Source organism: Orycteropus afer, unplaced genomic scaffold, assembly GCF_000298275.1.
Source record: "Orycteropus afer afer isolate SDZICR_OR568_19922 unplaced genomic scaffold, OryAfe1.0 scaffold00271, whole genome shotgun sequence".
Classification (NCBI taxonomy): domain Eukaryota; kingdom Metazoa; phylum Chordata; class Mammalia; order Tubulidentata; family Orycteropodidae; genus Orycteropus; species Orycteropus afer.
The window spans coordinates 4,439,974-4,451,337 of record NW_006921858.1 but is presented as its reverse complement, the minus strand read 5'-3'; the positions used below and the strand labels follow the sequence as shown (position 1 = coordinate 4,451,337).

Sequence of the window (11,364 nt, the reverse complement as noted above, 5' to 3'; positions counted from 1 at the left end):
AGGCAGAGCTGGACCCCAAGGTTGAGGGGCTTTCACCCAGCCCCTAGAGCCTGGCACTTTGAACTTGGACTTAAAGCCTCCAAATTGTAAGAATAAATTCCTGCTTGTTAAGGCCATCCCATTTGTGGTATATTCCTGTCAGAGCAGCACCAGGTTACCAGAACAGTCCTGTTCACTGTTTTCCCTTAGACTCACCACGGTATCCACCGGAACACAATGAATATTCGTATGTGAAGACTCTGAAAATTTTATCTAGAATAGGTTTTATACCTACAAAGACTAGATATATTTTAGACCTGGAAGGTTAAAATACATCTGTTCTAAATCCCTCTTACCCAAACTAAGAAACTGAGACTCAGGCCCATGAAAATTTATTACTCACATTGAATCAACAAGTGGCAAAGACAATACTATCACAAACTTTAGATAGAAATGGCATAAAATGGAAAGCCTAAGTTTCAATGCCAGATAGGTCATGACTTCAGGCAATCAGTCATTTCTTATAAATGGGATAATAATACTTATAACACCCTTTAATGTTGTTATGAAGATTAATTAATATGTGTAAATGCCTAAAACATCTTATGTACTCAAGAAAATACCTCTTCTCCCCTTTAAGTCCAGCGGTCTTTCCATTATATGCTCTTACCCTATATATGTAATGGATGCTCTTACCCTATATATGGAGCCCTGGTAGCGTAGTGCCTAAGGCGCTTGACTGCTAACCAGAAGGCTGGCGGTTCAAACCCTCCAGCCACTCCTCGGAAGGAAGGTTGGGCAATCTACTTCCGTAGTGATACTGCCTTGGAAACCCAAGGAGGGGTCGCTATGAGTCGTGGCCGATTCGACGGCACATAACAACAACACCACCACCCTATATATATATTTTTTTAATTCTGCTTCCTATTTATATATATAGATTTTCTCATGCAGTTGAATTTTCAAATTGTTGTTTTGATACCAGTTGTTGTTTAATAAAAGGAAGTTATGGCAAAAGAGACTATATATCCAAAGCTTCTTTCACAAAAGACACTATAAATGATTATGATAGTAACCCAAACTACCTATGTGGGGGAGGGATTCCACAGTAATGAAAAGACAGGACTATCTCAAAATAGTCAACCCAGAAAGGCTTCATCTGGACTGATTCCCTGGCAATGGCTTGCTGGGATTGAGGACTCACAGTCAAGATGCTAAGTGGATGCCACTTCCAGACACTCCCCTTAATGGCTGGGACCTCCACTCAGACTTCCTGGTGCCAAGCTATATTTATCCCTGCATTATAAACCCATTATTCTGTTCACCCATGAAAAATGAAAAGCAGCTCCCAAGAAAACAACAGCCCACCTGCTGGGCACAGGTCCACGGAGCACCCAACTGGACCCTAGCTTCCCTCTAAAGGATGCCAGGAAAATAGGGGAATAAGTCCACCTGCTAACCTTTCTGCCTTTAAGTTCTTGCCTGCTCCAAATGACAAATGCTGGTGTTTGCCCTGAGCCCTTTGTGTAAGAAGAAGTAGAGGGTTTATTATTATTACTATATTACTTATTACAGACACTAACCTTGACATCCCGGAGACCGGAAACATCACGTGGGGTTCGAGAGCAACTATGACTCTGGGCTATAGAGGAGGGTGCGACAGAGTCTTCCCGTTTTCTTTTCCGAGTAACACTCCGAGATCTTCTTGCCTGGACTGCATAGTGGGCCTGAAAAATCACAAAAGGCAATGTAAGTCTAGAGCTTCAGGCCCCAGCCTTGCTTCCAGATTTAGTGACAGAAGCATTTCATCAAAGGGAGGAACAGTGAAGAATTTTCAGAACCATTATCAAATAAGCTAAAGATTTTTAAAATACTTATAATTTCTGGTTAACTATTGGTCAAACATTCTCCTTGACTTAACACAAGCTGCTTTATGTTAAAAGCTGATCTTAATTCCATGTTAAAAATTTTACGCATTAAAAAATTTTCATGTTATGCTAAATAATAAAATTAGCCCATCACAATTTATATTTCAGACACAAATTTTTTAATCTAATCCTCAGTTATGTCATCTATAAAAGAGGATGATAAAATTATTCCAAAAGGTAAGTAGGCAGTAAGCAAAACACTTATAAACAATAAAAAATTAGACTTTAGAGATATACATTAAAATAATATTCCATGCAAGCAAAAATGCAGGCAAATAGATGCTTTCACAAATTGTTGATTAAAGTCCAAATATAATGCTTTTGGAAAGAAATCTAATACAATGCTATGATCGGAGTTTGGTCATCTCACTTCTAGTAATCTGTTTTTAGGAAGTAATCGAGTATGAAAAATCTGTTTTACGCAAAAGTGTACATGCTCTGGCATAGTTCATAACAGCAGATATCTGAGATGCCTTCTAATCTTTGGGGTCATAGAAACACAGTTTTTTTTATTATTATCATAATTTACAGCCTACGTTCTTCTCACATTGAGTCTTAGTAATACTTCCTACCCCTATTTATTTGATAACTAAACTAAAATTAATTAAAACATTATATAACTTGAATCACCAAGAAAGCTAAAAATCAAAGTCACAGTTCAAACACAGAAATTGTGTAGGACAACATTATGCATATATTGCTCTTTGACATTCTATTCTTGTTTGTATTTTCCTCCTGATGCTAAATTTTTAAATTTTCTTGTATATTTCTTACAAGCCACCTTAAATTCTTTGAGGAGATAGCTAATAAATGAATTTTAAAATTTCAAATAATCTAAAACTCCCAAAATAAAAAGCTATTTTTTTTTTTACTCAATTAAAAATGTACTGTACAAGCAGTTCTAGTGGCACAGTACCTAAGGCATCTGACTGCTAACCAGGTTGTCGGTTCAAACCCACTAGCCACTGCACAGAAGCAAGACTGGGCAATCTACTTCTGTAAAGATTTACTGCCTTGGAAACCCAATGGCAGTTGCTATGAGTCAGAACCAACTCAGTGGCAGTGGGTTTGGTTTTTCAGTATTTTAGGAATTTGCCATAAAATGAAAAACTATCCACACCACAATTTAAAAAGAGTCAACATAATATGTGCCAAGTATAAACATAAATATTAATTTTTTGGTGTTTTCCAAATGTGCCATTAACAGGAAAATAGAAAACAAGGAATATGTATAACAAAACATCAACAGAACATTTTTAAGAAGAAAAAGCACTTAGGTGTCCTTACATTAACTGGCAACATTAACTGAAACAGAAAATTAAAGTTGCTGACAGAGAAATCTTCCATACACTTACAGATGATTTATCTTAATAATTAAAGACTGGAATATGCAAAGTCTTCCTAAATATTTTCATAAATTGTGAACAAGAAAAACTGAGTTTTGAAAATTCCACCCTTCTATACAAACAGTGTGGGGTACTTAAACCCAATTATACAAAACCACCCAGAAATGTTGGTGGTGTTGTTTTGTGATGTTAAGTTAGACCTGACCCATAGTGACCCCTCCTTGGGTTTCCAAGGCAGTATTACTACGGAAGTAGATCGCCCAACCTTCCTGCTGAGGAGTGGCCGGTGGGTTTGAACCACCAACCTTCTGGTTAGCAGTCAAGTGCCTTAGGCACTATGCTACCAGAGCGCCCATAAATTGTGAACAACAACAAAAACTGAGTTTTGAAAATTCCATCCTTCTACACAAACAGTATGGGATACTTAAACCTAATTATACAAAATCACCCAGAAATATGGAAAGGAAAACCAACAGTGTAACTAACACATTTAAGACATTAATCTTATTCAATAAGTTGCTCATCACATGTTTCAATTCAAATCAAGATTCCATGCAAATAAACAGAAATATCAAAAGATTAATTCCTTTTCCTTGTTATTTTATTTATTTAAATCAATTTTGAATTCTCAGATTTCTAAAAACTCATTTTCTTTATTAACAGAGCTATACCCAACTACATACATATCTAAAATTATCCCTCAAACATCGAGTCGATTCTAACTCACAGTGATCCCCACGGGGTTTCCAAGGCTATACATCCTTATTGAAGTAGACTGACTCATCTTTCTCCTGTGGAGTGGCTGGGGGGGTTTGAACCACTAACCTTTTCTGGTCAGCAGCCAAACATCTTAACCACTACCCCACCAGAGCTCCTTACACACTTACATTGTCCTTATCATCCATGTCGACACCAAGACTTCGCATCTCATTCTCCAAAACTTTCCGCTGAACCTGAAAAGGAAAGAAGAAATGAGACTGTTTTAAGCAAAGTTAGTTTGATGAAACGTTGGAAAATATTTCAAAGGAAAACATTCTTTTATGATAATCTATGATATACCTTTTTTTTTTTTTTTAAAGAAATTATTACTTTTTCCTTGGGTTTATTTTCAAGCTTTTGGAAAGCTCAAACTGACTCATTAGAACACATGGAAACTAAGCAATTGCCAATGTGACTGAGGAACTGTTATGTGTAAGACACCCATCCTTCACAACCACCATGGGGCATGAATCACTACTGTCTCCAATACATGGATGAGATCACCAAAGCTGAGAGGTTAAGGCCATGTGCCTAAAAGACAGACTCCAGAGCTGTAATATCTCTCTTGGTCCAAACACTGAACACCCCTGAAAGGAATACAAAAATGTCCAAATGTGTCTGTCAATAACCTGCCATTTGCCATAATGTGAAAATGCTATTGTTGCTGGGTGCTACCAAGTCAATCTCTCATATACGGTTTACATGGCTGTAATTTTTATGGAATAGATTGTTGGGTCTTTCTCCCATGACACGGCTTGAGTGGATCTGAACTACCAATCTTTTGTTTAGCAGTCAAGTGCCTAACTATGTGCGCCACCAGGGCTCCTTCCCATGAAAATAGTATTTTTAAATATATGAATTTCCATTGAGAGACTTCTAGAATTTCAAATTATTTTCTTTCACTTCTTATTACCTCAGCTGCCCAGCATTGCTGTCACCCTCTTTTTAGGGGGACTTACACCTCTTTTGGGAGCTCTGGTAGCGTAGTGCCTAAAGCGTTTGACTGCTAATCAGAAGGCTGGCAGTTCAAACCCACCAGCCACTCCTCAGAGGGAAGATGGGACAATCTACTTCCGTAGTGATACTGCCTCGGAAACCCAAGGAGGGGTCACTATGAGTCGGGTCCGACTCAACAGCACATAACAACAACAACAACACACCTCTCTTAACCATCCACTCCAGGGGGTTTAGAACCCTGCCCTGGTCACAGGAGTGAGCATATGACTGAGGCCTGAACAAACAGAGAACCCTCCTGTCACCCTGAAACAAATATGGAATGGGATAGAAAGATGCCCAAATAAATCTCTAGGAGGCAAAGATTTCTTAAGTAGGACATAAAAAGCATAAACTTGAAAAAGAAAAAAAACAGGTTTATAAATTGGACCTCATCAAAGCAAAAAATATTTTGGTCTTTTAAAGGACTGTGTTAGGATAATGAAAAGAATTCAGACTGAGAAAAATCACCTGGAAAAAGAAATCTGATAATAAATAAATGACTCATCTAAAAAATGTAATTTTAGAATATTAAAAGTCCAATTGACAAAATGGGCAAAAAATTTGAACACTTTATCAAAGAAGAAACCCTGGTGCAAATAAGTACATGAAACAATAATGATAATCATTTTTCATCAAAGAAATGAAAGTTAAAACCACAATTAAAATGACCAACACCACCAAGATCTGGAAGATATGGAGTAACTAGAATCTCTGCTAGTGAGAATGGCTCGTAGAATGCAAAACAGTAGGCACACTTGGGAAAAATAATCTGGCATTATCTTAAAAAGTTATGTATACATTTATACTATTATCCACCAATCATTTTGGTTATTTTCCCAAGAGAACTAAAAACACATTTCTACATAAAGTTTTGTATGCAAGTACTCATATCAGATTTTAGAATAAATCTTGCTAGTCAATATACACCAAAACAAAATACATAAAATCTTAGCAGTGATTACACAGAAATCCAATATGCAAAGAAATAGGCCATGCCTCTTTGAAAAAACACAAAAACTTGCCTTCTTAGCAGTTCGAGGCATTCTGGGTCCCTGTATATTCTTTTCTTTTGATTGAAGAATTTTCAATTTCTTTTTTTCTCTAATTTGCTTGGCCAACTGTCGGATCTCCATCATTTCCTCATCTTCACTTTCTGAGTCACTGTCATATTCCCCTGCAGCTGCTCTTAGCTCTTCTTCTTTTTCTAATTCTTGCAATTTCTTTAAAAATAAAGAGACATAATCATGCAAAATTAGAAATCAAAAACTCATAAATAAATGTAGCGATGTTTATACAGGAAATACATTTCCCTTAAATCTTTGAGAACACAATGAATACCATGGTCCAGAGCCACATTTGAGCCTTACCCTATGTGCCAGAGCTGTTAAAGAAAATGGATTTTGTGAAGAAAATGAAGACCATACGAATATTAAACCAACAGCATATTGTGAATTTTTCTGTGCTGTTGCTTTTTTTTCTTGTTTAAAAATAATTACTCTAAACATTAAAGTTCAAAACATTCAGACACTACCTTTCTCATTCCTCACAGCTTCCAACAAAGAAATAACAGGAAATAACGTCAGATTCTAAAAAATTTGATATAATAAATACACATACACACACTAAAATCTTATACTACAATAACCCAACTATCTAATCTGATAAATGTCATCTCAAAATAAGCTTTGTGTCTCACTCGTTAATAAGATAAAAAATGGATCAAAGACCAATTAAGGTAAAGGCACTGTGTATAAATATTGGGTAATAGGGGATAAGAATACCTCAGAAGTGGAATAAATAGAACAGATGAGAGTAAAGGAGTCTTAACAATGTTTATTCCTTTGATACCTAAATAAATCATGATGCAATCAACCAGGTTAATTTCTGGAACAGAAACTGAGTTTGAAATGTAGGGTGTGATAAGCTTATAGAGAAAAGAAGACTGAAAATATAAATTAAGGACAGCACTAGGGAGCTGAGGAGTAGAAAAGGAGGAAATGCAGATAGCAAATATTTTATAAACTATTTTTCAAAACAGCTTGATTGAGGAGAGAAAAAGAGTACCAGCTAAAGGAGGACACCTAGGTAAAGAAAATTTTCGTTTTTTCATGAGAAAAACTTGTAGACATTTATATGCTAAGAAGACGCAAACAGGGAGAGGAAATGAAAGAGGTTAAAGACATCAGTGATGGAGCAAAATTCTAGAGATAAGAACTGATCAGATTGGGAGGACAACAGATGAATGTGCATGCACCAGAAGGCAGGTAACTTCTTCACCACATCAGTAGTGCACCAGTAGGGGATGTGGGCAGCAAAAAAGGGGAGATTACAGAATTCACACCTCATGGACTCTATTTTCTCTGTAAAGGATGTTATCTGATGAGGCTGCAAGAGGGAAGGATGGGTAAAAGATCTGAGAAATGGAAAAAGCCTTCAATAGTTCCTAAGGAAGAATTTGAACAAATAACAGGATTAAGCTGTGTAGAGGGCCTAACTGGGACAGAAAAATTCATTTTTAATGGCCCAATCTGAAGAGTTGTAGGATTTCCTCTAATAACACAGAGAGCATCAAGGATTGGTAGGTTTCATGGTAGATGCAGATAAAAACCAAGGAAAAGATACAAGTTAACCAAGAGTTGTGTTTTTACCTTCTAGTGGTCATATTAAAAGAGAAATTAAAAAAAGATTACACAATATAAAAGGTATCACTGACCCTCATGATGTCAGGATCAATATAATCTGCTACATTATGGCCTTCCCAGATCTCCGGTATCTTATCATATTTTTCAGATGAATTCATTAAGTCCCAGTATTCTAGAGTTAAAACACAAACAAAAAAAGTTTAATCTTACAGTCTTTTTTAGTATCTTCAACTATGATGTGTCCAAAATGAGTGTTAAGTTAGGCCAAGTCTCATCATTCCATAAAGATAACTTAGTTTTCGTATTCAACAATACATAAAGAAAACAGTATGACTAATTAAAGACTTCCTCTAAACACTGCCCAAGGCATTTCAATATTTCAGGGCCAAGTGCCCACAGAATAAAAATAAACACTAAACATATATACATACACACACACATATATATACATATGTACATATGTATATCTATATACACCCACATACATATACATCTATATACATATATACATAAATATATACACATATACATAACTCACCAACGCACTGCCGTTGAGTTGGACCCGACTCACAGCGACCCCTTCCTGGGTTTACAAGGCAGTATCACTATGGAAGTAGATTGTGCAACCTTCCTTCTGAAGAATGGCTGGTGGGTTTGAACCACCAGCCTTCTGGTTAGCAGTCAAATGTCTTAGGCACTACACTACCAGAGCTCCTACATATACATTATACATACATACATATATATATGTACACACACACACACACACACACACACATACGTATATATGTGGAGCTCTGGTAGCACAGTGCCTAAGGCATCTGACTGCTCACCAGAGGGTTGGCAGTTCAAAACCACCAGCCACTGCACAGAAGCAAGACTGGGCAATCTACTTCTGTAAAGATTTACCACCTTGGAAACCCAATGCGGGGCGCTTTAAGTCAGAATTGACTCAACGAAGATGGGTTTGGTTTGATTTTTTATACACACAGACACACCTGAAGGAAAACAAATGGTATGAATAACAGATGTCAATTGTTTCAATATTTCTATGCTGTAAAAGCTATAAAAAGAATCTACTCATCCCAAAAGGACAGAAGATTATGTGGAAGAAAAAAAAACCTCGATAAAAACAATGTTTAAAATTAACAAATATGCTAGAAAACTTTTACTTATTAAAGTCCTTTCACTATTCTGAAACACTTCACATGTAAATTGTCATTTTCAGATAATGCTATTCTGTTCTATATAGCACCTACTTTGAAGATCCAAAATATAATCATCTCCCATTTCCAGCTCAATATTGCGTTCCTGCAATTAAAAAAAAAAAAAAAAATTTATCATCTTTATTTTAACCTTTGGGTTTAGAAATGCTACTCACCCTCCTTGTCATTAAGAAATAAATCTCTTCCTCTAATCTAATATCCAATCATTTCAATATCCTGTGGATTCAATGCCTATGCCTGGTAGGAAAGCTGTTTTGGTTTTACCATCTGATGTACTACTTATTTTACATATAAAATTTCACTTATCGTTATATGTCCTGTCAACTAAAATGCAAATTCCAAGAGAAAACCTTTGTCAGGTTTTTCACTGCTATGTTCATAGTACCTAACAGTGCTGGGCATCTCTAAGAGGGTCTCAATATGTCCTTAATGACTCTAACCCTCCATTACTAGTGGTACTGAGAGGCATCTGCCTCTCTCTTCACAACTAAATCAGGTTAAGAATTAATTTTAAGTAACCTACCCTTTTCTTTTTAGGCTCCTCAATCTCCATTCTCTTCTTACGTGCCACTACTCCTTCTGGAATGAAAGGAGGCCTCTCCTAAGAAGATATTATTGAAAATACATATGTAAAATACCTTGCTGAGAAAAAAAGTGTATAAAATAATTAAAAACTGGAAGCAAATTCTCCTTATATTATGGATAGAAAAACATATCCAGACCAACAGAACAAAGTACCAACAGATTATTTGGGGGCAAAAGGAGGGGGTTGCAGGCAATTTAAGCAAAAATGAACAAAATGAACAAAATTATCTAAAAAAGCATGGAAAAAGAAAGTGGTACAGGAGAAAGAACAGTAGATCATTGCAAGAGAGAAACTTAGACATAAACCACTGTATGAGAATTCAATGGAAAGATGAATTAATCATTCCATAATTAGATCTGAGATAAATGGCTTAAAAAAAAAAAACCAAACCCACTGCCGTCCAGTTGGATCCAACTCATAGCAACCCCTCCTTGGGGTTCCGAGGCAGTATCACTATGGAAGTAGATTGCCCAACCTTCCTTCTCAGGAGTGGTTGGTGTGTTTGAGCTTTTCAAAAATAGAGCTAGAAAACTGCCTCCATATCTTCTCATTAAAACAAAATAAATTTAAGACACAGCACAGATTTCTGTTAAAAAGAGGTAAAATGAAAATTAAACCATGAAAGCATAGGGAAAAAACAAAGATACTTTTATTTTAGAATATTCATGGAATGAATGGTAGGCCTGCCTATGCATGACAAAAAAATCCAGTAGCCATAACGGAATTATTAACATATGTTATTAATTTTCAAATACCTTTCTCTGAGGTAAAAAAATAAAGATCATCAGTTAATACTCAATGTAAGTAATGCAGAAAAATGTACATTCTCAAACTATTAGCAGAGTACAAATGAGAAGGCATTTTAGAAGGCATACCTTGTGACTCATCTATTCCAATGCTAAAAATTGACTCTACAGATGTATGTGCAAACCTCTATACATATATATGTCTTTGCAAAACAGAACGACATGAATAAAGCTGTACATTCCAGCTGTATGTAATGGTAAGAAATTAAAAATGATAGAGGACTGCTTGACTGTAGTACAAGCATGTAATATCTATGAAAATGATATTCATGTCCTAATACGGATACATGTACATAATACTCTTAAGATAAAATACAAATTATAAAGAACGTGATACACTTCCATTTATGTTTAAAAATGTATTTTTAATGACTATGAGACTAGAAGAACTAGATGGTCCCTGGCTACTGTCAACCACTCAGAGGGGGATCTATATAGGAGATCCTGGATAGAGAAGGAGAACAATGTGGAACAAAACTCAAAATCATTTTGGGGAAAAAGAAACTCACTCCCAGGGGCTGGCTCTTAGCCCAAGAGTGAACCAGAGGTACATGCAGACCACTCAACCCAGGGTGACACACCCACATACTCTATGGAAATGCATCCCTTGGAGCAACCAACCACAGGGCACCAGAGGGACAACATTCGCATGAGGAAATGCAGAACACACAGGAGTGTATAACTGTGAGGGGCACAAGAGGCGGGGGGTTACTGGGCAGGCAGGGGAGGAGACTGGGTCAGGGTTGAGGATGGTAAATGGGGAGTGAAACTAAATGTACATGTAATGTTGAATGTAAGACAAACTCTGCTCTGTAAACGTGTACCTAAAGCACAGGAAAAAAAAAATTCAGTAATAACCAGAATTACTGGTCGGATGGAGTCTGGTGGGACCCCCAATACTATGGTCCTGGGATACACTTCAGGCCTGAAATAAAACTCTCAGGGGCTGGCTCTCAGCCAATAGTAAACAAGATGTTCACAAAGACCACTCAACCTACAGTGATGTACCCACATACTCTATGGAGATGCATCCTTTGGAGCGACTGACCAAGGGGCAACATTTGCAAGGAGGAAATGCAGGACACACAGGAGTGCA

The 11,364-nt window shown here is 36.7% G+C and overlaps 1 protein-coding gene across 1 annotated transcript in view; it reads right to left on the bottom strand.

Moving 5' to 3' along the window:
• GTPBP4 (GTP binding protein 4) overlaps positions 1–11,364 on the bottom strand; it is a 38,310-nt gene that overhangs the window by 678 nt on the left and 26,268 nt on the right. The window contains exons 11-16 of the mRNA XM_007950396.2: positions 9,400–9,477; positions 8,910–8,961; positions 7,722–7,822; positions 6,031–6,228; positions 4,141–4,206; positions 1,563–1,706 (exon numbers count right to left, since the gene is read on the bottom strand). Coding sequence (XP_007948587.1) covers positions 1,563–1,706; positions 4,141–4,206; positions 6,031–6,228; positions 7,722–7,822; positions 8,910–8,961; positions 9,400–9,477 — 639 coding nt within the window. The remainder of the gene's footprint in view (positions 1–1,562; positions 1,707–4,140; positions 4,207–6,030; positions 6,229–7,721; positions 7,823–8,909; positions 8,962–9,399; positions 9,478–11,364) is intronic.